This window comes from Lentinula edodes, assembly GCF_021015755.1.
Source record: "Lentinula edodes strain Le(Bin) 0899 ss11 chromosome Unknown C8R40scaffold_13, whole genome shotgun sequence".
Lineage (NCBI taxonomy): Eukaryota > Fungi > Basidiomycota > Agaricomycetes > Agaricales > Omphalotaceae > Lentinula > Lentinula edodes.
In genome coordinates, this window is record NW_025764319.1 from 375,337 (window position 1) to 401,283 (window position 25,947).

General features: G+C 47.3%; 6 protein-coding genes across 6 annotated transcripts; 3 read left to right on the plus strand and 3 right to left on the minus strand.

The window, feature by feature from the left end:
• Window positions 1-10,434: 10,434 nt before the first annotated feature.
• C8R40DRAFT_1185154 (epoxide hydrolase) lies at window positions 10,435-11,849 on the minus strand (the record flags this gene model as incomplete). Its single annotated transcript, XM_046232996.1, has 8 exons — window positions 10,435-10,682; window positions 10,741-10,834; window positions 10,933-11,034; window positions 11,082-11,211; window positions 11,266-11,348; window positions 11,406-11,509; window positions 11,569-11,639; window positions 11,701-11,849. The coding sequence occupies 8 exons, from the start codon at window positions 11,847-11,849 to the stop codon at window positions 10,435-10,437; spliced, it is 981 nt and encodes a 326-aa protein (XP_046087453.1).
• Window positions 11,850-12,190: 341 nt separating this feature from the next.
• Window positions 12,191-14,575, plus strand: C8R40DRAFT_1068682 (uncharacterized protein; the record flags this gene model as incomplete). The annotated part of the gene is made up of 1 exon (XM_046226030.1): window positions 12,191-14,575. One exon carries the CDS (start codon window positions 12,191-12,193, stop codon window positions 14,573-14,575), a length of 2,385 nt encoding a protein of 794 aa, XP_046087454.1.
• Window positions 14,576-15,060: 485 nt separating this feature from the next.
• On the minus strand, window positions 15,061-19,163 carry C8R40DRAFT_1169485 (Spc98 family-domain-containing protein; the record flags this gene model as incomplete). The annotated part of the gene is made up of 12 exons (XM_046231380.1): window positions 15,061-15,507; window positions 15,559-15,598; window positions 15,651-15,742; window positions 15,793-15,820; window positions 15,880-16,274; window positions 16,328-17,605; window positions 17,657-17,743; window positions 17,793-17,869; window positions 17,926-18,454; window positions 18,513-18,538; window positions 18,588-18,709; window positions 18,760-19,163. 12 exons carry the CDS (start codon window positions 19,161-19,163, stop codon window positions 15,061-15,063), a joined length of 3,525 nt encoding a protein of 1,174 aa, XP_046087455.1.
• A 782-nt stretch (window positions 19,164-19,945) lies between these two features.
• C8R40DRAFT_1042858 (Orm1 type endoplasmic reticulum protein) lies at window positions 19,946-20,824 on the plus strand (the record flags this gene model as incomplete). Its single annotated transcript, XM_046224116.1, has 5 exons — window positions 19,946-20,066; window positions 20,115-20,206; window positions 20,279-20,433; window positions 20,484-20,580; window positions 20,678-20,824. The coding sequence occupies 5 exons, from the start codon at window positions 19,946-19,948 to the stop codon at window positions 20,822-20,824; spliced, it is 612 nt and encodes a 203-aa protein (XP_046087456.1).
• Window positions 20,825-21,144: 320 nt separating this feature from the next.
• Window positions 21,145-22,652, minus strand: C8R40DRAFT_1169487 (methylenetetrahydrofolate dehydrogenase; the record flags this gene model as incomplete). The annotated part of the gene is made up of 8 exons (XM_046231381.1): window positions 21,145-21,208; window positions 21,273-21,331; window positions 21,400-21,636; window positions 21,692-21,776; window positions 21,827-22,051; window positions 22,111-22,193; window positions 22,251-22,280; window positions 22,341-22,652. The coding sequence occupies 8 exons, from the start codon at window positions 22,650-22,652 to the stop codon at window positions 21,145-21,147; spliced, it is 1,095 nt and encodes a 364-aa protein (XP_046087457.1).
• A 414-nt stretch (window positions 22,653-23,066) lies between these two features.
• C8R40DRAFT_1042918 (P-loop containing nucleoside triphosphate hydrolase protein) lies at window positions 23,067-25,874 on the plus strand (the record flags this gene model as incomplete). The annotated part of the gene is made up of 7 exons (XM_046224125.1): window positions 23,067-23,290; window positions 23,357-23,956; window positions 24,009-24,166; window positions 24,221-24,393; window positions 24,449-25,051; window positions 25,110-25,392; window positions 25,450-25,874. The coding sequence occupies 7 exons, from the start codon at window positions 23,067-23,069 to the stop codon at window positions 25,872-25,874; spliced, it is 2,466 nt and encodes an 821-aa protein (XP_046087458.1).
• Between the last annotated feature and the right edge of the window lie 73 nt (window positions 25,875-25,947).

Sequence of the window (25,947 nt, forward strand, 5' to 3'; positions counted from 1 at the left end):
ATACTGCTCAGGGACCATTTCTTCGAAGGTTTTAACGGGTTTGTCTCGGTTGGCTTCCTCTGCTAGCTGCTGGGAGTAAGTGAATCCTGCGGCGCACCAGACTTCCTCCGTCTGTTCCTCTAGAATTCCTGCTTTTACCCATGCCCGGCGAGTTTTATGATTGGCTCGAATTCGGTGTATTGGTGGTTCTTCCACCGCTGCTGATTCACTCGGTTCAAGGGTCGCTTCTAGTGGCACCTCAATGTGGGGGTTTTCTGCGGGAGGTTCCAGTTCCGGGAGTTCGAGGATCGGGGTTTCTGTGTGAGTGGCGGCTAGATGAGAGTACAAGATCTCCTCGTCTGGGACTTCTTCTATCGTTACTCGAGGAGGCTTTACTGAAAGTCGTCCTTTCTCCCAATCAATCTCCGGATTTACCTTCCGTAGCCAGGGGAGTCCAAGGATGATGTCTTCACCTCCTAGGTTGGTGATCAGAAAGTCCATCCATCGCTCTTGATTATCCACTGTGAGTGCTAGACGTGCAAAATGGGTTATCCGTCCAGCTCGGTTAGGTGTTCCATCGATATTAAAAACGTCGATTGGTTTATGGAGGGGTGCACATCTTACACGGTTCCGGGTGACAAAGTCTTGGTTTAAAAACAGGGCGGTAGCTCCACAGTCTACCATGGCTGCAGTTGTTATACTGTGATTCCTTCCTCTTAGTCTCGCATGAATTCGGAAATGTGGGGAAGTAGAGTTTAATTCCCGGATCGACGATATTGTACATGATGGGTGCGAGTCATACGAGGAAGTAGCGAACATAACAAACTGATTACGGGGTACTCTCGGTGCAGCCGAAGCGGGTACCCTCTTTAAAAACCCTGTTGAAAGCCAGAGGACGAGGAGGACATAGCGTTAGCACGATCAAGTAATTCCCTTATTTGACCAATCTGATTGGAAAAGTCCTGGTTAGGGGGGCTCGGAGTAGCAGTTACGGGTGCAGGAGCAGATGTTGGGGTCGAGGACGCGATTTGGACGGATTCGTTTGGGAATAGGGAGAATGGCGCGGGTCCCGTAGCGGATATCTGTTGGCGTCGAGGTTGCTGGCGTCGGCCTCGGTCTCGTCCGAGTCCCATGAATTTGTCTTGGCAGACTGCTTCCAGATGTCCTCGACGTCCACAGTAGCGGCAGGTGGTTTCTCGGTGTGGGCAGTTTTGCTTGACATGACCTTGGGCACCGCAGCCGAAGCATCGTCCTCGCATGCGAGCTAGGAATGCTTCCCTAGTATTCCCATTACTGGTGTGGGTTGCATCAATGTCCATAGCGTGGGGGTCAGCAGGGGTAGTATGAGCGGTATGCGTGGGAGGGTATCCAGAGTTCCGGCCAGTCATGGTGGGATCGTGCAGGTAGACATCCACCGATATGGCCCGTTTGATTGCCTCCTTCAGAGTCGGAGCAATTCCTTGGGCAATGTTTACGGTGATGAGGTGTTGTCGGATCTCTGGGAGTAATGCAGTGAAGAAACGTTCCCGCAAGTCAATATCAGACATTTCAGTCCGATCTCCGATATCCTTGAACTTCTGAGCGAATTCCGCAACTGTCTGTCCTTTACTTTGCCTGAGATTCTTGATCTCGCTACGGGCTTCCATACCTGGGTCCATTGGTTCAAACCGTTGGCTAAATTCCTTCAGAAACGCCTCCCAATTTCCTCCGAAAGGGGGATTTTCCGCATTGAAATGTAGCAGATGGGGAGTTGCCCAATCTCCGGCACTTTCTGTGAAGAAGCCCAAGGCGGACTTGATGAGTTTTACTTGGCTTTTGGCGAGATCCGGTTGTTCTGACGCCCAATTCTGGAACTGAGCCATGAAGCGACGGGCTTCAGCGCCATCTTTACCCTTGAAAACCTCGGGTTTGTTCATGCTTGACTTAGAGGATGAGCGTTCCTCCATAGCTGTAGCAAGGTTAGCTACTTGTCTGATGAGCTGAGCCATGAGATCCTCCGCAGAGGTGTTTGGGGCAGGCGGGATAGGAGTCGACATGATGGGAGTAGGCAATCGGGGCTGGGGAATCGGCAGGAAGGTTATATTGCTCACAGTGAGTGGCTCTCGGATTGAGTTCGAAAGGGCGTTGGGGCAAGGTTGAGACTGGCAATCGCGCCAAGTATCGTCGTTGTTATGGGCGTGAGCTTGGTCTCTGGGGTCAAGTGCGTGCGGGAGTGCGGAGCAGTCTATACGGGCAACAGGTGTTTCAGAGTCGGGCGGAACTGGGGAAGACGTGGTGTCTATAGACCCTGCAAGGACAACCTTATCGGTAGGCTGTCAGTGCAGTAATGGATCTTGACCTAATGTCACGAAGCGGCAGAGGCGGAGTGACTAACGGAGCGGGAAAGCGGAGCGACTAAGCAAAACGGTGAGGCGGAGCAACTGGACAAGGCAACAAGGCGGAGCGACTAAGCAGAACGGCGGCAGGCTGGTCCCAGATAATGACAGAGATATATTGAGTATCGTAGTCATAGGTAATAATAAGTAAGCACATACCTGGTCCCAGATAATGACAGAGAGGTCAAGATAAGGGACCAGGCTGTGGAGGGTTGGCTATATATACATAATCCGGTCTGCGAGAAACAACGATGTAATACTGTACAGTTTAGGAACAAGGAAGGTGGCGGAAGCCAATAGAAGGAGAAGATGGGTCAGGTGGATCAGTAATCGATGGATCAGTAATCGATGGGGGTTTGACAGTGATGGGATGATGTATCGTACAAGTAAAGGCGTCGAGACGGTGAGAAAAGGAAAATGATAGGGGCTGCGTACTTTATGACAGTTTGGAACTTGCAAAAGATCCTTCCAATGAACGTTGGAGCTTAGGTAGTGACAAGCTACTACGCCTTGACGACCGTATTTATGTCCCTAATCACGGCGATCTTCGCCTTCAAGTCCTCCGTTACTTCCATGATCATCCACTTTCCGGCCATTTCGGCCAGAACCGCACTCTAGAAGCTGTACGTCGTCAATACACTTGGCCCAAGGTCAGAGACTTCGTACGTGACTACGTTACATCTTGCACTATCTGTGGTCGCAACAAACCTCGCCGTCACCGGCCTTACGGGTTGTTGAAGCCTCTGCCGGTTCCGGTCCGACCATGGGATTCCATCTCCATGGACTTCATTGAGCAACTACCAATGTCGAATGGCTATACAGCTATCCTCGTCGTTGTGGATCGATCTTCCAAACAAGCTATATTTATTCCAACTCACGACACCATTACTTCCGAACAACTAGCTGAGCTTTTTGTTATTCACGTTTTCTCTAAGCATGGTGTTCCTAATCATGTTACTTCCGATCGTGGTTCCGAATTTGTTTCGGCGTTTTTCCGGGCTCTCGGTAAAGCGCTCTCCATGGAACTTCACTATACCTCTGGATATCATCCGGAAGCCGACGGGCAAACTGAGCGTGTCAACCAGACTCTCGAGCAGTACATCAGGATTTATTGTTCCTACCAACAAGATGACTGGTCGCCTCTACTTCCGATCGCCGAGTTCGCCTATAATAACGCTCCCAATGCTTCCACTGGTATTACTCCATTCTTCGCTAACAAAGGATACCACCCAAATATCACCGTTCGGCCCGAGGTCGACATGAAGTCTGATCTAGCCAGAGACTTCGTCGTCAATCTCGATGAACTCCACGTCTTCCTTCGAGAGGAAATCCTTTTAGCTCAGTCTCGTTACAAGGAACAAGCTGACAGGAAAAGAATCTCGCACCCGGAGTTCCCGATCGGCTCCGAAGTATTCGTTCTTGCTAAGCACATTCGTTCTACTCGTCCTACTGAAAAATTCTCAGAAAAATATCTTGGTCCTTTCAAGGTCATCAGTCGACCTGGTACTTTGTCTTACGAGCTCAAGCTCCCAGATTATCTTCGCCGAATTCACCCGGTTTTCCATGTCTCACAGCTGGAGCCGGTTACGCCGAATCCTTTCCCGAATCGTACTCAATCTCCTCCACCTCCAATTGAAGTTGATGGTGAAGAGGAGTACAACGTTGCCGAAATCCTCGACTCCAAGCTGGACAGAAGGTACAAACGTTGTCCTCTACGTTATTACATTCGGTGGGCCGGTTATGAAGGTACCGACGATGAATTCTCCTGGGTTGCTGCTGATGAATTACATGCTGACGAACTTGTACCGGCGTTCCACGCCCGATACCCTCACAAACCTGGACCTTGATCCCACAAAAATCATTTTATTCCATCTCCCTTTTCTGCCGCGCTCCGCCGAAGTTTACTTTGTGCGTTTAGAGGGTAAACACGATGATAGTAAATTGAGTGTTTATCTCTCCCTCTTAATTGTTAATCTCATCCTTCGATCTACTATTGCACTTATATTTCTTTCACACTTGAGCTACTTATATTTCAAAACTAATTATTTCTTACGCCGCTCCGCGGCCCATTCGCTTTCCGATTTCAAATCAAAGTTAACATTTTTAATACAAAAAGTCCAAAAAACAAAAAGACAAAATTATTTACAGGAGGCAGAGGATTACAAGAAGAGTTCAAGAAAAGCCGAAGGGCCGATGTCCGATGTCCGATGATACCCTACTCTGCCCTCTCCTTTCCTTTCGCCGTCGGCGCCGGCGCCTCTACTTCTCCCTCTACCTCCATTCCTCCTCCTTCTTCCTCCTCTCCTTCTCCATCTTCCTCCATCTCCTGCTCCCTACCCCGCTCCTCTTCTTCGTCACTGTCCATTACCCTTCTCCGCTTCTTCGGCAACTCCGACGGTCCGGCTTGCGGCAGCTCCGGGGGCGTTCTCCTCCTCCTCGCGGCATCTGTGACAAGCCAATCCAGCTTCCGGTTCATATGTCGATGGTAGGTGTTTGCTTTCACCTGCCCATCCCGAAGTTGTCGGTTGTCCGCTAGTAGTTGAGCTACCTGGCTCTCCAAGACAGCCAGGCGCTCGCCGGTCGGGTTGGAACCACCCTCTCGCTTCACAGTCGACGGCCGCCCGGAGTACGAGCACCGGACTTTCGCGTCGTGGCAGGGTTTACATATGATTGAACTTCTCTTGCCAGCCTGCATCTGGCAAGAGATCTTCTTAGCCCTGCATCGTTCGCAGGGCTCCTTGTCGTCGTCGTCGTCGTCGTCGCCCTCATCACCATCATCGGGGTCCCCGCCGACCGGCTAAAGAATTCTCAAGTTAGTACTAGCGAAATTGAAGGTGGAAGCACATACCTCTGCCCTTGCCTTTCCCTTACCCTTACTCTTTGTTCTCCGAATCTCCACTACGGGCCGCCGCGGAGAAGCCGACACCTCGCTGGGAGAGGTCCCCCGTTGACTCCTAGCGGTCGCCGCAGCGGCCAACAGTCTCCTCCGTTCAACCACCTCCTCCTCTTGTTGACGAGCCCGCTTAGCCCGCTCCTGCGCCTCTTGCGCCTTCCTCTTTTTCTCCGCTGCCGCCCTTGCAGCCTCTTCCTCCGCCTTTTTTCTTGCGGCCTCCGCCGCCTTCCTCGCTCTCACCCGCTCCACTCTTGCCTGCGCCTTCCTGATGATGTCGTCCTCGTCTTCGTCTTCGAGGCCTTCCTCCTCTTGAGCGGCGGAGTCGGAGGCTGGTGGAGGTGGCGGTGGTACAGGGCGCGACCGCGAAGGGCCGGCAGTAGCAGAGGTGGTAGTAGTAATGGTGCGGCTAGCGGACATTTTTTGGACTTGGAAGTTTGGGGAACTTGGGTTTTACCGGCGAAATGCTGGGCCTTTTATACGGCAAAACTGCGCACGGACCAGCGAAAATTTCCCTTCGAATTGTACTTGGTGTACGGTGAACCGAAAATTTTCACTGATGACTAACGCCAATTCCCGGTACTAACGGCTTTTGAAAATTTTCCTGCTGACTGATGGGCCAAATTCCCGATCCTGACGGCCTTTGAAATTTTTCTTTGGTGACTAACCAACTATCGGTATTAATGGCTTTCGAGGGCTCAAGCCTAAGAGGGGGATACTGTCAAGTCCATGCCGCGGGCCTTCATTCCGCCGCTCGGTGTTCCGAAGATCTGCTCCTTATTGTTATCTCACTCTTATTGTTCTTTCTCGCTACACATACCCTTTCGTTCTAGTCCCTTCTTATTGTCTTTTACTCTACCCTGCAGGTACTACTCGTATAGCTCCTAGTAGTTAGTCTGGCGCTCCGCACCGCTGCGCCGTTCCGTAGATATAAATACTGCCTGTACGCTACTGTAGTTCCTCAGTTTAATTATCAACTTAGATCAACTTAGATCTCCCTTCTCAACTTAGCTCTTCTCTAAGTCTTCTGGCTCAACGCCTTGAAGTACGTCCTCCTTGAACCTTAGGACTTTAACGTCCTCTGGTCCGCTCCTCGTCATCGGCGATACCGCCGCTCCGACCTGGCTGCTACTTAGCTCCTCTCTCTCCACTCTCGCTCTCCGGGGACTAACGGCGTAACGGCGGTGTTGTTAATAACTTCACTACTGTCCCACTCGTCTTCCGCACTTAGGCACCTTGTAGCTTTGGCACGGTTACTCGGTGTACATGATCTTAACAGACTAGAAGAGCTAAGTTGAGAAGGGAGATCTAAGTTGATCTAAGTTGATAATTAAACTGAGGAACTACAGTAGCGTACAGGCAGTATTTATATCTACGGAACGGCGCAGCGGTGCGGAGCGCCAGACTAACTACTAGGAGCTATACGAGTAGTACCTGCAGGGTAGAGTAAAAGACAATAAGAAGGGACTAGAACGAAAGGGTATGTGTAGCGAGAAAGAACAATAAGAGTGAGATAACAATAAGGAGCAGATCTTCGGAACACCGAGCGGCGGAATGAAGGCCCGCGGCATGGACTTGACAGTCTTAACATATATTCTGTATGTATAAATAGCGATCCGATGTATCTGGAATAAAAGTGATTTTGGGACGACGTTGCAGTGCTAATCCGTAAAAAGGAAAGACACACTCCCGCCAGACTGAAACCTCTTCGCTAGCAGCCATTCGGGCCCGGCACTTGTGAGTATAGGAACGTCGTGTTCTGCTCCTTGTGACTGTGAGAAGTCTATCCAGTTGTTGGGTATTCTTCGAACTTAGGATCAGTCGTTGGTCTTAAGGGCAAATCACGCTGTGTGGTTGTGCCAGCACATAGTTCTAGCCCTCCGAGGGGTCTGTGTGTTTCGGTTTTAATTTACTTTGATTCAAACCCCCAATTCTTGATATACCCAAATCAATACAAACCAAAGCACAAATCGTGCTGAATCTACCTTGATCAAAGGAATATATCAAATCCTTAGAACGATTCAAATTGATTGATCAAAGCTTCTTACTTAGCTCTCAAAGCTTTGCGGAACCTTTGCCAACGCTACCCCTTGCTATTAAATAAATTTGATAGCAGTGAACTCGCATATTGTGTATTAGATTGGTTGGTTGGAGTGCCCATTAGATTCCTTCCTTTCTCTTTCACACAAAAACGAGGCAAGCTCGTTATCGGTAGGAAAGCTGGTAAAGTATAACGTACCAAACTGGTGTTGGGAGCAAAGGTGGGGGAGAGGATTTCTGTCCCTGGCATTTTATAGACTCCTGTGGGCGATTGATAACAATCCAGAAGAAAAATTTCAACTAATACAGTGATGATGGTTTCCTTGAGCCAAAACATCAAGTGGACCTGACTTACTTTCTAAAACATCTGTTCATAAAACGACATATCTGCAAAAAACCATAAACATCTTTGAACACACTTGAGATAATTCGAAGTACAGTGTAGCAAAGTTGGATTATACTACATGTACTAGTTTTTCTTTATTTTTGATAGATTGGACTCCTTGAGCCATGTCATGATCCTACTACAAATATGATGTGGCTCAAGGAGGCCAGGTGGCTCAGGGAGACCATCATCACTTGTAGTAAGTAATAAAGAATCAGATCCGGCGGCGCGAAATAACCTCAGAAAGGATCAACGTGTCACTGAATATCCAGTAGGTAACTTGTCCCGGGGTAGCTTGGTAGCTCTAGGAATGTCACACAAGGGGAGACAGCTCTGACCTGGATGAAGGGGTAGTGTGTTGATACCATCATTGCAGTTGAATCACAATCACCTGTCATATCTAAAGCACCTAGAAGCAATGCTACCAGAAACCAACTTGGACCCAACAGAGCAGGGGTTTTTTAGCTGCCCAATTCAAGAAGATGAAGTAGCTGAAGCCAAGGAACACATACTTCAATGTAACCTAAACAGTGCCATGGGCTCCGATTGTATATCATACAAGGAAATTATGGACATCCCCAATGAGAATATAGTCTCATTTCTCAATCACTGTGTTGTAAACAAGACTGCACCCTCGCAATGGCTTTATGCAATAGTGATTGGTATCCTAAAACCAGGGAAGAATGCTTCAGACCCAAGTGGCTACCGCCTCATTGTATTAGAATGTTGTTTTGCAAAATTGTTGGCCTACATTATTGACCGTAGGATAAGGTCTTATTCAGATCTAAAGCAATTAATACCTGATTCTCAAAATGGCTTCAGACCTACATACCGAACAACTAACAACCCACTAATTTTGAGGACTATGGTGGATAAGGCTGAAGCTCTGGGCAACCCACTATATTTTGCATATATGGACTGGACAAATGCATTTCCCTCCACTGATAGATCTGTAATGTGGATTAAATTATTCTCAATGGGAGTGAAAGGTCCAATGATTGACTGGATACGTATGCTCTATGCAAAAATTGCTTATGTTGTCAGAGTTTGTGGCTCTCACTCTGAACCTTTTGGCGGTAATATGGGGGTCGTTACAGGCAGTCCGGACTCACCAAACTTGTTTAATCTGGTTGTTGCAGATTTTAAAGTGACTGAACACCCAACAGATGTGGTTCTTCATGATATGTATGTCAACCACATGTTGCAAGCAGATGACACAGGAATGGCTGGGACAACACCATCTAGCATTCAATCTAAGCTTAGACAATTTGAAGCATATGCATCCTTCACAGGTTTTGAGGTATCTGTGCCTAAATGTATGATTGCAGTATTTGGAAAGGAAGTTGTCACTGACACTGTTTTCATGCTACATGACAAACCTTTGCAAAAGAAGAAGAAACTGAAATATATTGGGGTACATCATCAGACTGGTCAAGGAAGCATATACAAAGACAACTATCAGGTACTTGCAGATAAGGCTAAGAATGCTGCAGGTGCAGTCCTTCATGCTAAGGCTTTTGTAGGCAGTGACATGCCAATAAGGGATATGATTACGATGTACTGGGCTAGAATTGACCCATATTTGAAAAGTGGTGCCGAGTTCATTATGGATGTGGTTGCATCTCATAGAGACCAATTAGAGGAAGTACAACATTATTTCTTACGGAGGGTTCTCTCTTTACAAAAATAATCATCAACCCAGATTCTGTTCACCGAAACGGGAGTGATGCCAATCCGCTATCGAAGAATTATTCTTTTCTTCAAGAACATGCAGTACCTGGTCAATTTACCACATCATCATCTCGCATGGAAAGCATTCAGAGAAGCTTACTCTTTGGCTCAAAATGGACACACATCAATAATTTTGGAGGCATGCAGAGTACTTGACAGCCTGCCAATTCCATTCACTTGGAACATTCCAGAGTTTGAGGATATCACTACTGCATACCTGAATGATCTAATCACTGGCATTCAAAATTCCATGGAGAAGACTCTACAAAAGGCTGTGATATCTTGTCCCAGAACAATGGACACTCTGAAAGAACGAAAGGAGTATGACCGGAAACAGAAAAAGATGGTCTTTAAAGCTCTGACTTTTCGACACTATTTGAATGTCCCAACAGGTTCACATCGGAAAGCACTGATCCACATTGTGACTGGCAATCACCAGCTTGCTGTGGAACGGTTGCGCTGGGATGAGAGAAACAGACCTCGAATAATCAGAGAGCTCCGGTTGTGCCGTCTTTGTAAAGGCTCAGTCGAGGATCCTGCCCATGTTTTATTTGAATGTAAGGGCAGTCTTGAATTGATCAAATTAAGGGAGACTTTCATGCACAAAGTAACCCTGGGACTTCCACAATATGCAAAATTCTATCCAGATGCATGGATGCTGTTCCGCACCTTATTGGCTGATACAAGAATCACGGAATTATTTGCAAAGTTGGCATATGATGTTTTAGAAGTTGTATATGGGGTTGAAATCTTTGTCCCATCTTGATGCAAAGGTTGCTTGCATGCATTGTCGAGACGGGGAAGACCGTGCACGTCTCACGAGGTTTTTTTTTTCCTGCTTTTTCCTCATCAAGTGTGAGAGTGGCATTATCGCCCCCCCGTATTAGAAATGTGTGTTCCAATACTGTAATCTAAGTAGAGATTGTACAGTATGGTAAACTGGTCGTTCGGGAATCGGACCTCGCCAGTATAATTTAACTATCCTATCCTATCCTATCCTATTATTGATAACTATCCTCTTCATAGGGTACAAGTTACAAATGTGCTTTTTCCCGTCGGGCTTCCATCGCAAGATCCTCCAACCACTGCGCGATTTTATCGGTTATGGTATCTCTTGCCTCGACCAAAATCCAATGACCTTTCTCTTCCAGAGCGAAGTCTTGCAACCGAGGAATGAATTTATGTGCTTTGTGGATCAATGAAGATGTTGTGGTAGTATCTCCGGTACCCCAGATGAATAGGACGGGGAGGTCTGGCGGGAGATTAGGCGAGAGTTTGGCGGCTAGGTTTAAAATTGAGACTGAGATAAGGTTGAATGCATGAAGATACATTAAACTTACCGAGTTCCTCTTCATGCCGATAGAATGCTGTGCGGTAGTAGTTTAATGGGCCGTTCATACCTTGCTGGAAGACTCTATTGTAAAAATCAAGTTCCTGCGGGTATTTATGGTATAGTACGCTTGTGCCACCAGAAAAATTAGATGATCATAGTAGCGAACCTGAGCATTTAACACAATATCTGGATCGGGGACGTGAATTCTTGAAAGAACTTCAGGGCCTTTGTATAGTTGTGATATTTTGAGACGTTGGGTAGGATTTGGGCCCCGGTAGATGACTCGCAAGAAATTGTTGAGCTGGGATAGTATGAGGAGCTTTTCTGAGCAAGAGCAACGAGGGTTACGTTGGATTCTATCTCCTTTGTAGAACGTTGTTCTTCAAAGTAAGCTTGATAGCTCAAGTTGGGAGCCATTTTTGCGATCGTTTTCACAGGTACGTATTCTAGCGTTGGCGGGCTGTATGGGACAGATAGTCTAAGTAAAGGCGTAATTTAGCATCTGTCATCAGATTGGAGGAATAAAACTTACATTACTAAAGCCAGTAAACGATCCGGATACCACAGGGCAAATCGGCTGACAGTATAAGCTCCCCAATCATGGCCAATGAGGACCTACGCATGAACGCCGATTAAATCGTTGGTGGAAGGAAAATGGGGTTCAAAACCAACAGCTTTCTTAATTGCGAGAAGATCCAGGATTGCAGATAAGTCCGCACAAAGATGTTTCGTGGAATACTCTGCCGGATTATCAGGTTTGTCTGTCTCGCCATAGCCTGAGCGGATATATAAGCAGGTCTTCTACCAGCGAAGACGAAGACAATTCAGTTCACACCTAACATATCTGGAACGACAACACGAATACCTCGCTGTACCCAAGGTTTTATTTGATACCTCCATCCATACCTAATGGCCGCGCTCACTCTCTGATCTACCTAGATACTGATAATCACACGCATTCGCTCACCAGCAATCTGGAAAGCCATGGACACAAAGCAACGTCGGTGTTCGTCCTTTCTTGTAGTCCACTGGTAATTGATCGATGAAGTGATACTCCCGACCGGTAGAGAGCTTCTCTGTTCGATGATTGAAGCTAGACACGTCCAAAGGGTTCATGAAGGATGAATATAGAAAAGAAACGCAAGCCGGTTGGGAGTGTTAACCGGACGGGGAAGGCAATTGCCGAGCGGAGCTTGGTCTTTTGTGCTGCCGGTGCCTTGCCGATGATTACTGATCCACTCGGAGCCGTGTTTTGTTTTGGACTTCACTGGTCAAGTCGCACTCCCAGCCTTTGTTCTGTTCTTTATATCTGCATCCACCATCTTCATTCTCTACTCGCCTTCTATATTTTATCTTACACTCGGTCAAATTCTCAAGTAAGGTCTGACTTTCACTCTGGTTTTACTGAATTTTTTTCTCATACATACATAATTCTCTTTTTTATCATAGTTGTCGCTATGTCTGCTCAAGTAGCGTCATCTACCTCTGCCACAGCGAGGAATATGGCCGATAATGATTCTACTTCACGTACCGGTGGCTCTCAAGGAAAGAGGAGAAGATTTATTCGACGAAGGGGAAGAAAGCCAAGTCTGGACAGTGACGATGAAGTCGAGAGGGAGGTCAGGACTGACTCTGAATCTGAAGATGACCTGTCTTCATCCGACTCTACATCTGACTCTGACACTGAACCAGCTTCGGAAGACGTCCAACCCAATGAACAACCCAGAGTCCTCACGCCAAGCACGAGTCAGAGCCCAGAAGGTGCCTCTCATCTCCTCGTAAACGGCCATAGTCAGCCTTTTTTCGGAAGCTCCGGGAACTGGTCGGAAATGGTTGCAAATGAGGCTGAGCATGGTCCCGAGAACCTTCCCGTCATTGACTTCACCGAACTTGATAGCCAGGTGCTTCCCCTACCCAATCAATCGCGGAAATCGAAGAAAAACCAAAAACATATTAATAATCGTTCCTCTGTCCCCTCTTTGCTTACTTCACCTGCTCAACCGCAAACTGCGGACGAACTAGAGGAGTCTCAAGAGTCTCGTGCGCCATCTTCTCATTTTACACCTCGGCGGCCTCCTGGTCAAAGTGCACGCCAGGCTTATCAGCAACGGTTAGAAGCTGATCCTTCTTATGTCCCTACTGTCGGCGAATTCTGGGGGCACGACGATAGATTACTGGACAAGAACTTGAGAAGCTTGAGTGGGTGGTGGCGAGGCCGTTGGCAGGGTGGAATGAGAGGTCGTGTAGGATTTAGTCGTGGCTCTTTTCGTGGGCGAGGCGGATTCCTTGGGAGCCCCTTTGCTGGCAATTCTACCGCAGAGCAAGATACGGAAGAGGATGGCGCTCAACCGGTGGATCAGGCTTGGACGCACGATGGATTCGAAGAGTTGAAACGGAACGAGCAGGAGCACAGCAGTTCATCGCATCAACAGGCTCAAACCCAGACTCCACCATCTCGTGGATTTGACACTGCTCTGGGTCGGGGAGGATCTTTCATAGGTCGAGGGGGACGAGGGGGCCGTGGCGCATTTTCCCCACCATTCAGATCCCGTCAAACACATGCTCCTGATCCTGCCCGGGTCTGGTTCTTGAAAAAACCAGAACACATGTGGACGAAACAAGCAGAGGCATTTCTTTTCTCGGACTTTTCGTGGAAACCACGAGCAGGTCATCCAGCCTCCATACGCGTAAAACTACCCAGTCAGAAAACTGCCTCTGTCCGTGTTCCAATACAATCAGTTCCTCGAGCGTCTACGTCCAAACACCCTAACACGAGCCCTGAATCTGATAGTGGAGACAAAGTACTTGTCGTGCGTCTGCCCAAGTCTGTGCCTACCGGACAGCCTGTGGTAGCAGAGACGATTTCCCACCCTCCACGAATTGACGAACCTTCAATTGAAGAAGTATTCACAGTCAGACCTCAACTCGTATCGCCCAAACTCATTCCACTACCGGAGCAGCAACCAGCAATCAAAGAAGCATCGGTCACTTTACCCAATGGAGCACACACTGTGTCGTCATCCATTTCATCCGTTGATCCGGCGATTCAGCAGAAGCTCGAACAACTGTCGCTCGAGCCACAGAAGACCGATCCTACTCGATGGGTACAAACTGAGGAAGCTGTCATGCGCAACCCGACTGGAACCGTTCCGGAGGAACAGCAAGAACAGCCGCCTTTATCATCCATGCAACACACATTCTCGCCGTCAGATCAGGTTTCTCCAGGCTACGGATCACCATATCAATACGCACCTCATCTCCCACCAGGTTTGGCGATCAATTCTGCTGGCATGACATATGAAGTTGCTACCGGACGTCCTGTCTATTTGCAAGCTCCTGCAAATATGTATGCCGCCCCTATGATGCAACCCGTTCCTTTCGTGTCCAGCCACGTCCATCATCATTCTGCAGTGTCATCTTCCGAATTCATTCCAGCAGGAACTCCGCCTATCAATGGGGGTTACATGGAGTATACTCCGACACCCTCCATTTTTTCGTTCCCTCGTCAGTCTTCCCGTGTACAGATCCGCGCTCCGGACGAACCGAAACAGAACGCGAGGTCGACATCTACATCAGAGGCTGTGGACTTGGCCGCTGGTCAGCAATCTTCGACAGAACTTAGGTCTGATGCCGTTGCCTTTGAACCTGCTGAGCAGTATTACTCAGAAGGCGACGGTTTGACTGCGGTCTCTCATCAGCATCAGGTGCAGGATCCCATGATGGGCTACTACAATCCGTATTACTATCCGGATCCTTCTTATGGATATAACCCTTACCTCGACATGTCACAGGTTGCGCCGTATGAGATGTTTCCTCCGCAGGGTACTGTGTACTACCAGTAATTTATCTGTATCATTTCACCTGCCCGCCTTCCTCTATTACCCGCGATCTTCTACCATTGTTGTTTTTTTTCTCTGGCGTCAAGACCTCTTGATTACTAGACCTACGTCTATCAAACCGTGTCTTTAGTTTATTCCTGTTACATCTCTATGTCCACATCGTCTCTTGCAGGGCCGGGCTTCACCAGCACACTTTTGTCTACCTTCTCTGTTCTTCCAACGCTCTCCTTAGTACATATACATCATTAACTCTCATGATCATGAATCACCTATGTCTCTTGCATCGTTGTCGTTGTGTCGTAGTTTCTTGTCCGTCGTACAAACTCCTGATCTTCTACATACATTTACTACAATATTTTTTCTTGACTCACCATTGACACTTATCCTTGTTCGATGCGTACGCTTATGTTTATATGAACCTCTTTGATAATATAAGATGGACTATTCGAATGAATGATACTTGGGGTAAGGGGGGCCTTGACGTCTAGTCACAAATCCCAATCTTCCAACGAGAAAGCCAAAATGCCGAACGTTGTCGAAGCGTCACCCATACCTCCAGCTAAAGTCTCAACTCCTCGTCTGATAAATCGAATGAGGCCGTCGAGATCTGTAGACATTTTGTTGATCTTCGTGAAGAGGTCATCGCTCTCTGCAAAGGTTGACGCGTTGATCGAAACGGAATACGAGTAATCTTCCTCGTCTTCGTCACCTTCCCTTTCGCTGTCCGATGTCTGAGGTGAAGGGTTCATTGTATACGAGAAACCAATAACATTTTTACGTCGGCGTCGCTGTTTGCGGCTACGGTGGTGCTTGAGCACTACGGAGTGGCTAGAAATATCGTGCATTGTCACATCTCCAGCGAAAGTACCAAAAAGCTCGTTGAAGTTGAGTGTCATGTCAAGGATTGACAGTACCGCTCGATATAGTGCGTTTGTCTAGTTCCGAGCACTGAGTACGAGTTAGCTAGACAATTCAAGGGATCTGACCTTGGCCTGAAGGAGACATCGACTCTCCATCTTCCGCACACTGAAGTGGAATGTTAAACAGGCGTATCCTTGATTCATGCATCCCTACTTACTGATCTTCGTGAACTTTGATAACCTGATCAAAAGATTGTGATTGAGCCTCAATTAATGCATTGTGGAAGCTCAATGCTTGTGTTTGAATGACCTGGAAATCTCAATGAAAATCACGAAACACCTCGATCAGAACGTGCTCACGTAAGTAGTGAGAAAGTTGAGGAAAGTGCTAGCCAAGGAAAGCCAAGGTCAGAAAGAAACCAGTATGAAAAACATGAAAACTCTCACTTGACAAACCAGCTCAAACGACTCCGCATCGCATAGAAAGCCTTTAACCCAGGGTTACTCCCAGATGCACCTCTAACCAAGATCTTTTCCAATAAGCTCTTTGCTCTGCGAATCCGTAGCAGAAACACGAAAATTTCATTGTAGATTTGCAAATTTATCGGCGTGAAAATATATGTCAGAGGAAAAGGAACCGCGTATTCCAAGGATAATCCATCCATAACTTTGACCGTTCGAGAGGTAAGTTTCTCTTTCATGTTCCCTCCTCGATATGATAACCGAATGAGAGAAGTCTCGATGAATTCTTCGAAATTACTAACGCTGTTACTGGCAGTGATCACCTCGGTGAAGGCGGTGTTGAGGAAATGGAAATCAGTCCAGTCTTGTTTTGAATACATCTGTTTGAAACGTCAGGTATCTTGGCTCAAACCAGCCTGAATTGTCCATCTACCTTTGCAAACAAAATATCAGTAAAATCACTGATTATATCGCCTCTTCGCATCATGTATAGACTTTCAATAGACCTCAGATGCGACCAAAAGTCACATTTCTCGAAAATCACTTTGGCTAGTAGTGATCCAGCTGCCTGAGCATAAGGCGTGAGTTTGTCGTAAATGAGTCGGGATAGTTGATCGACAGAAACGGAAAAGAGCGCGCGACCATCAGTGTCGTTTTGCGAAGACGAAGTAGGATCGCCAGCCACCACATTCTGAAAAGAGGTCCATTGCCAATCGCGAAGAAATTGCGCCTCCTCGTCAATCAGGTCCTGCACATCCGCACCCAACGCTTTCAGCAGCCCGATAGCTTTACCGGACTCCAAAACAGGTACGGCCACGTGTTGCAGAAAACTAGGTATGCACCTCTGCGTCTGAGTAGAAGTTGGCTCTTCATTCTCTTGAGACGTAGACGTAGATCCGAGAAACGCGCCGTCTCTGAGACAATACCCGTCCTGCCAAAAATCAGGATCCAAAAGTCCAAGAACACCAAGCTCTATCCCAAGGCCATTTGATTCGATGAAGAATTCCTCTTCCAGCTCACCTCCGACCTGATATTGGCCTTGGTCGTGTCCTCTGTTCATATCAAAGCCAGTTCCGATCCACTTTCCAATCATATTCCACACCGGCTCAGCACTACGTACACAAACTCTCATCAGCGTGTCTGCCGTGATTTTGTCGCCTCGCTCTAATCGTTGTTGGACTGTGGAGAAGAGTGTATCAAGAAGCAGGGTCGTGGTTAATGAGGGAGATCGAGTTGGTAAAGCCCATCCTTCGGACTCGGGCTCTCCTACAATTTGGATGACAACGTCCAACATGACATTGAAACTATCCTCAAATTGATCTCTGAACGCTTTCTCCGTCCCTAATAGGCTTACAACTAGACCCTTGTTTGGTTTGCCAAATTCGAGAAAAGGAGTCAGCCCGCCCAAAGCTCGAAGCCAGGCTTCCTCTTTATCCGAGCACCATACTTCTAACATCCTGATCTCCGTGTCGATGGCATCTGCAAACGCTTCAAGCGTGCGCGTAATCTTACCAACGCGAGTGGCCCTTATCCTATCTAAAGCGCTCAACGTCTGTCTTCCATTTGACCGGGCGTCAGACGAATGGCGCATGACCGAAGATGTGAATTGGCGAAGACGTTGAAGTGTCCTGCAAGAAGCGCCGATATTGTTAAGAAGAGATTGCTGTGAAGCAAGAGAAAAATGAAGGAGTTTTGGGGTGCTTTTAGTGACCTAAACGAGACGATAAGACATTTCGTCTACAAGAGTAGACCGCGCACTTACTCTGAACTGTTGATCGTATATGATGTTTTGTCTCCCCTGCAGAGCAATGAGAACCTCGCGAACAACATCTTGCTCAAGTATATGTCTCTACAATCACCTTGAAAAACAAGGATTCAACACAGCAGGATTTTCTTACCTCAACTGACATAATCAACTCGAGGGGCAGTTGCTCCAAGGAAGCATCTTGAGGCAATACACGTTGAAGGGTAGGTCCTACGAAGTCAATTCATCAGTCCACGTGGTTATAAAGGTTTCTGTAAGATCCAGACCTAGAGTTGAAGCATCACCAATATCGAAAGTTCCCCTTCGTTGCAGGTCAGCCTCTGAATTCATCCGCCAATCCGGCTGCCAGTATTGCCTGAATTTCAAATCCTCAAGTTCTCGTCTGTACGCATGAGTAGCATACAGGGGCTTGTAACTGGCGTTGGTTACGGGTGTTACTAGTCCGACAGTATTTGGAGATTTATCCGGAAGTGGGAAGGCTTCGTACTCGGAATCAGTGTCGTCGAGAGAAAGGTCGTCCGAGTTTAATGGCGACAATGAAGGTGAAATATCCAAGTCGTCCGGGGACTTGTCACCATCGTCTTCAGAAGTATAAGCAGAGGGTCTATGTTTACGACGCAGAGGGATTCCACCAGGGACGCCGACCCAGTGATCTCCCTCGTAGGGATCCTCTTCGAGAATCTTCTTCCACGTCAATTGTTCACTCTCAGCGGGGGGAGGTGGGTTATCAAGGGCATCCAAATAGAGTGCCGCGTGAGTTGAAGTACTGGGTTGAGGAGGAGATGACATCGCAAGCTAGAATCAGGTTGAGTGTTTCAAGAATCCGAAGGGAAGAGCAGGACTTGCGAGAAACTGTATATGAGTAGGTAGGCGAGATTTCTGGGATGTAGTTATCAGTACCCAAAAAAAACAAGACGAAGAAAAAAACTTGCCTTAATCTCATCATCCAAGTCGTGTTCACCTTTAGATTGTTCGTTGAGCTGACCATAGCATCTTTCCAACGCGTTAGCAAGCGTGTCCTGAGATTTGACACGCGCTTTCTCAATATGTCTAGTTACGGCTGTCATATATTGATCAACAAATCCACGGAACAAACGCACCCACGAACCATCTTATTTATGCTTTCCATGTCCAGTACTAAAGCTGCTTTAGTCGAACCTTCCATTCCAAGTTGCTTTATTGACCAATCCACCATTTCATGATACTTTGTCTCGTATTCGTCGTTCTCTTCCTCGGGCTGAATCAACACCTTTCGGACAACATCCTGACAGAATGGTAGAAGTTTGGCCACGGTAAGCTTTTGCTGGCGGGATTTTGGGCGATATGAAGCGCGTGAAGTTGGCCTTATTGAAGCACTAGACGTAGGACGAGCCAGCGAAACCACACTTGCACTTGAGCCATACTGATTCGTATAATGAGAGATACTCGAAGGAGGGCGCTGAGTAACAGCAGACTGAGGCCTAAGAGAGGATATTGGACTGGCAGAATTCCCAGAAGGATTCATCTGTGGTGGTTATCTGCTAATGTCGTCCGTGGGATTATCCTGATTTAGCGCCCTGCCGAATTTCAAGCTCGACAATATGCGCTGCAACAGTGACAACAATATGTACTTCACTCGGTGCAGGACACGACACGGTTAATTCAGAGTTAAAAGTGTTCAAAACGAATAACGAAGTAGCTACCCCACGATTCCGAAGGCAAGGTTCAGCAAGGTCAACCTTACTCTCTCTCTTACTCTTCGGTGGAATAGAAACTAAAGGGTTTAGGAAAACAGGCATATAGCTCAAAGAATCTTTATTTGCTCCTGTTTTTAACAAGACATAGGATCTATCTAAGTACCAAGTTCACCCAATACTAAGCAGGGTTTCCCAGAGTCTTTCGCATAGAACCTTCTCAGAACGGCAGCGATTTGAGCGTAGTGAGATCGGTATTAGCCTTTCAATTTCTGAGGACGCGTGAGGTTGGCTCAGTATTGAAGCCACTTGCAGTATAACGATAGAGGGGCTTGGATCAGGATGTTGAGATACAGCCAACGCATTCCACGAGTCATAAAGCTAGTATGGTAAAAGTACATAGAAGACCTAGAAGGGTTCATCGATATCCGTTCGTGGTTGTGGTTAGCGTTCCTTGGCGGGCCGCTTACCCGAAGTAAAACTCATACGCTTGTCAACCCTCTCTTTCTATAATACCCATTACCATACGTGGAAGACCATGCAGTCCCACCGGCCTATCACCCTTCAGCCCCTTGACATAACACCACAGCCTCGCTCTTCTTCTTCTACTTCCATGAAATCCCGAGGGCGCAGTGGCAGTTTACTCAAAGTCGAGCATGTTGGTCGCAGTAATGTGGAAGACTTGGACCAGAACACGTATGTGAATAACAATGCTAACTGGGTGAATGCAAAGGGTACATTGCTTCTGCTTCTTTTCTATAATACAACTAATGGGCTCGAAGGCGCTTGGTTAATTCACGTCGTTCTCATTTGCATTGGAAAGATCATTATAGACACAATACCAGGAATGCAACCTCAAATCAGCTGGACGCTTGTGAACCTGCTTTATCAAGCGGTAAAGGGCTTTCGTAACTTTCGGTATTCATCATTGCTGACATCCCAGCAGCTTTCGTATCTCATGTTCCACTGGGTGACTGGTATTCCATTCCAAAGCGATATGCATGCCGGCGCGTACGATGACTTGACAATGTGGGAGCAGATTGACGATGGAGCACAGTATACTCCAGCAAAGAAGTGGCTGTTTTCAGTTCCATGTGTACTGTGAGTTGTCTTCACAATCTTCTTCGTATAAACTCTGACGATTCCTTTAGCTTCTTGGCGTCCACACATTACACCAATTACAATCCATGGCTATTCGCTGTGAACCTCTGCGCGCTGGTGCTTACACTGTTGCCGAAACTACCGCAAGTACGTGTTTACACATCCTTACATATACCATTGCTTTTCTTACTCTTCTCCGTTTTCCGTAATCGTCACGTCTATTGCACTCATTGCACTTCCGCAGCTTCATCGACAACGAGTCCGCTTCTTAGCTGACGATAGATCCGGCGCTTCTACCCCCGTCACTCTCAGCTTTCCTCCCTCTGGTGCATCAACACCAGTAAATGGCGGTACTCCACCTGTGATCATAACCGAGTCGCATTTTCGGTGATTGGATTCCCGCTAAGTAGACACAATTTTTTCCACCGCTTTTGCTGGATAATCAAGATACACACATAATATCTTACGATTCGAAAGAATATAATTCGACTTAACACTCATTGTTAGACATACCCGAGTCCAACGTCAGATTTACTAAGGATTATGAGGATATTAGTTCTGACGCGCAGTATGTTGAAATAAAGATAAGTAACACAAGGAGCTTGGCATCGAGCCTCAACCTTGGCTGAACAAATAACTTAGAATCGGAAAACCTGATGTTCTAGATCATCATGCATGGCATGGAATTGCAGTAGATCTCCGGATACTCATCTACTGCGCAGGCGACTCAGTTGTTGACACCGGGGATGCATTCTGGTATCGCTGTAATCGGAGTCTAAAGCATAAGCAAAGTAGTCAGAAGCATCTAATAAGACAAATGCTTATGCCGTTACACGCACAAATTTCGAAGCAGCATGAGTATGGTAACCTTCCCCACTGCTGGGATGTACAATGATGCCTATGGAAGTGAGGTATCAGCAACCCGCACTGCATGATAGGATCAATACGAATTTCAAAACTACTGACCTTCTCTCTTACATCCTTTTCGAAATTCTTCTCTGCTGCGACATTGACACAGACACAACCGTCCTTGAGCCACGCCGTAGGGATTTTATACGTGGCATTAGGAACAGCAGCTACCACAACGTCTGCCAGTGCCAAGCACGCCTGCAAAGTGTTGTAAGCTTCAGGCGGGGGACGTACGATGTGGCGAGGGTGATATTTCCGTGATGAGTCGGGATCGGAAGGGCGTTTGGTGTATTCCTGTGCGGTAGTGGTCAGCATAGCCGTACTTTTCATTACAAACGCCAACGGGCACCTGTATGGAATCAATGTCAACAGAAAATACCCGCGCGCCATCATTAGAGAGCAATGCAGCCAACGGACGGCCAACAACTTCCGATCTGTGACCAAGGTCAATTTTAAGGGTCAAGGGGTACAACACAGTGCCCACCGATTCACAACTACCACCGTTTTTCCATATGCACGATCCCCATAGGGAAGAATCTTGTTATACACTCCAGCGTATTCTAGGCATTTTACAATGGCCAAAGGTGTACAGGGAAGGATAGATTTGACCATCCCTGGTGGAGGAATATCATTTTCGGCTTCGTCGCCGGTAAGACCAGCGGCACTAGAAGTCGGAGCGGAAAGAGATGACGGAGATATAAATCGAATGCTGAAATTGAAGTAGAGAAAGATTAACATTATAGATAATGGCCAACGATCTGCACTGACTTATGGTACAGGTTGTAATGGAATTTGACGTGCAGGCCTTCGACGTCTTTATATGGCGAAACGAGTTGCTGCAGGTAGTGATCCTGACCTCGAGTCATTCGTGGCTCGCTCTACCGCGAACAGTTGTAGGATTAACATACCTGCTGGGGGCCGAAGATTGGGAAATAGACCTATTATTGTGATCTTTGATGGAATTTCCTTCGCAAAAACGATAGTCAGACGGGACTGACCATAACTCCATCGACGGAGTCATCCTCGTTAGCCTCCATTATAGCTTCTTCTACACCCTCTCCTTCACCCAGACCTCCATTCATCAAAGCCGCGCCTGTCTCCTTAAGAACGAATTCGAATCCAAGACTCTCGCATTGTTTCCTCGTGAACTCGGCGTATGTCCTGCTTGGACCAGAAGAGGTGGAAAGGATTCCGACTAGTTTCGGAGAACGCGAGCATTCAGCGAGGGATCTCTCTACTTCGTCGCGAAACGCTGCTGCTATGAGATCTGCTTTAAGTAGAAGACCTTTCCCAGAAAGAGAGGTGGACATTTTAGGTGATCGATAACGAAGTTCAAAAAATTTTTGATGGCGACGTGCGTGATTTACAGCTTTCCCGACGCCCCTTTTTCGACACATGGCTCGAGACAGTTTTCAGAGACCAACAAAAGATGAAGCTGCAAGCATCGATGAAGGATCAAGCAAGGTGTACTGTGTAAGGTTTCCTTTTTTAAGATCGCCTGCTCCAAGATGTCCCTTACTCCCCCAGTGTTTAAATGTTCAATAAAGAGAACCTTTTCAAGTCGCATACAATTGAACGAGGAAGAAATTAAGCGCCTCTGAGCAGCTCTGAGCGCGCTATGGTACATCACGTAATCAACATATTGACGGTTGCAACTTGCAGCGCAACTTGGAACACGACTCCTACCACGTACACACTGTTTTAATCCTTCATCCTTTTCTTTCATGAGCTTCTTTAATCGAGGATCCACTAATACACCACCTCCATCCGGTTCCTACGGCCGATTGCCTCCAGATGCAGGCCTTCCGTCTGGGCCGCGAGGAGGAATGAGGCCTCCACCATCTATGCAGTATCAAGCACCCCCCACTCCATATAATGACCCTTCCAGTGCTTTGTTTGAAAAGAGAGGGAATTACGAGCGGAAACCAGTTCCAAGATCTGGAGGAAGGTGAATAGATCTGGACAGTTAGCTATATGATCGTTCTTTACATGTTCTTCAACCCGTTGTGTCTAGTTATGGCGTTGTCAGCTCTCCAAGTGACCAGCTCGCACTTTCGAACTGCCTCATTGTCCATCCTATGGACTTTCAGCAGGGCGAACACGTTCTAGTAAAGGGCGAATTCGCGCTCACGGTCCGACACGATAACACGGGGAAATTACAGCCTGGAACTGTAGGTGCATCAGCTTTACAGCGAGCCTGGATCGGCCTTTCTGTTCAGGGTGATTCCGTCACTGTTGAACCTCTTCCTGCACCTCCAAATCCTTCCGCTCCAGCATTCCTCCAATCCATCGACGTAGAAGTCGGCTTCCTACGTCGTGGTCATGAAATCGCAGAACAATTCTCTGCGGATGATATGGTCAAGCATTTCTTGAAATTATTCAACGGGAACCTTAGAAGTGTCGGCGAAACAATTGTGTTCGAGTATCATGGTCAGAATTTAAAAGGATTTGTGCGTGCGGTTTCTGTACTGGAGCTTGCGGAAGAGCAAAGGCGAGGTGGCGGAGGTGGCGGAGGTAGAGCACCTCAGCATATGGGTATACTGATGGACAAAACGGATGTCACATTCATGAAGGCTCCGGATAGTGCTATCAAGATCAAATCCAGCGCGAAGAAGTACGTGACATCATCTCATCTTTTCGAAAGTTGAACTAAATATCACTCGTAGAGCTCCACCGAACGCCATTCTCGCACCTAATTTCAAATTTGAGGATATGGGTATCGGAGGTTTAGACACGGAGTTTAACGAAATCTTCCGTCGAGCCTTTGCCTCGCGTGTATTTCCTCCTGGTCTGGTTGAGAAATTGGGTATCCAGCACGTCAAGGGTACGTTCTTTCTGGTTTCAGCACTATGCCTACTAACTCTGTTTACCTCTCCAGGTATTCTTCTTCACGGTCCGCCTGGGACTGGTAAAACGCTCATCGCGCGGCAAATCGGAAAGATGCTCAATGCTCGGGAACCCAAGATTGTCAATGGTCCCGAAATCTTGAACAAGTACGTTGGTGCTTCGGAGGAGAATATTCGTAAACTGTTCGCAGATGCGGAGAAGGAGGTCAGTCAACAGTCTTTCAAAGTGAGGTATTCGACTTACATCTGACTATGTCTAGTACAAAGAAAAAGGCGATGAGAGTGGGCTACACATCATCATCTTTGATGAACTCGATGCCATCTTCAAACAACGTGGCTCCACCAACAGCGGGACTGGCGTCGGAGACACCGTAGTCAACCAGCTTCTCTCCAAAATGGATGGTGTCGACCAACTCAACAATATTCTCATCATCGGTATGACTAATCGAAAGGACATGATTGACGAGGCCCTCCTCCGTCCTGGACGTCTCGAGGTTCACATGGAGATATCATTACCAGACGAGCATGGTCGTCTACAAATCCTCAATATACACACTGCCAGGATGCGGACAAACGGCGTCATGGACGACGATGTTGACCTCCCGGAGATAGCAAGCGTTACGAAAAACTTTTCTGGAGCGGAGATTGGTGGTTTAATCAAGAGCGCGACTAGTTTTGCATTCAATAGGCATGTGAAAGTTGGGACGATGGCTGGTATCTCGGATGATGTGGAGAATTTAAGGGTGAATAGGAGGGATTTTATGAGTGCCCTTGAGGAGGTTCATCCAGCTTTCGGTGTATCAGAGGAAGAGCTGCTACAGGTCATCCAGAATGGGATAATACACTTCGATCCTATCATCGATGTCAGTGCTCTGTGTTGGTTTTCCCTTTCAACAGAGACTGAATATCTTCGTTTATCAGGAAATACTGCGTTCCGGACAGCTCTTTGTAGAGCAGGTGCGAACCTCCACCCGAACACCCCTTGTCAGTGTACTCTTGCATGGACCCGCAGGTTCTGGTAAAACAGCACTAGGAGCTTCAATAGCACAAGCTTCCCAGTTTCCTTTCATCAAGCTTATCTCACCAGACAGCATGGTTGGATTTTCCGAAAGTCAGAAGGTGACAGCTATCAACAAAATATTTGCGGACAGCTACAAAAGTCCGTTAAGTGTCATTGTCGTAGATAACCTAGAGCGATTGTTAGGTTCGTTACTCTTTGAATTCTTAATACATCGCAAATTGACGCCAAGCTGTTTACCAGAGTGGACACCGATTGGACCTAGATTTTCGAACGCTGTGCTACAAACACTCCTAGTGCTTTTCGCCCGTAGACCACCAAAGGGCCGTCGTCTCCTCGTCATTGCAACGTCTTCCTTGCGGCCTGTTCTGACAGAGATCGGGCTCTCGGAAGTATTCGACTCGGAATTGCGAGTACCGCCAATCTCCAACCTTGTTGCCCTGGAGTATGTGATCCAAGAGGTAGAGCTGTTCTCCTCTTCACAAGAGCGACGTGAGGCAATCCGTATGCTGGAAGATGCGGGCTTTGCTTCGACTGAGGGCGACGAGACATCTGGAAGATTGCACATTGGAATCAAGAAGCTACTAAGTATGATTGAGATGGCAAGGCAGGAGCCAGACAACGTCGCGCAACGACTAACTGGTGCTCTAATGGGTTTAGGAATGTGATATAAATTATATGATAGAACAAGGACGGTTTTGAGAAGTTTACTGAAAGAATCAGAAGATGTATAGTTATTTG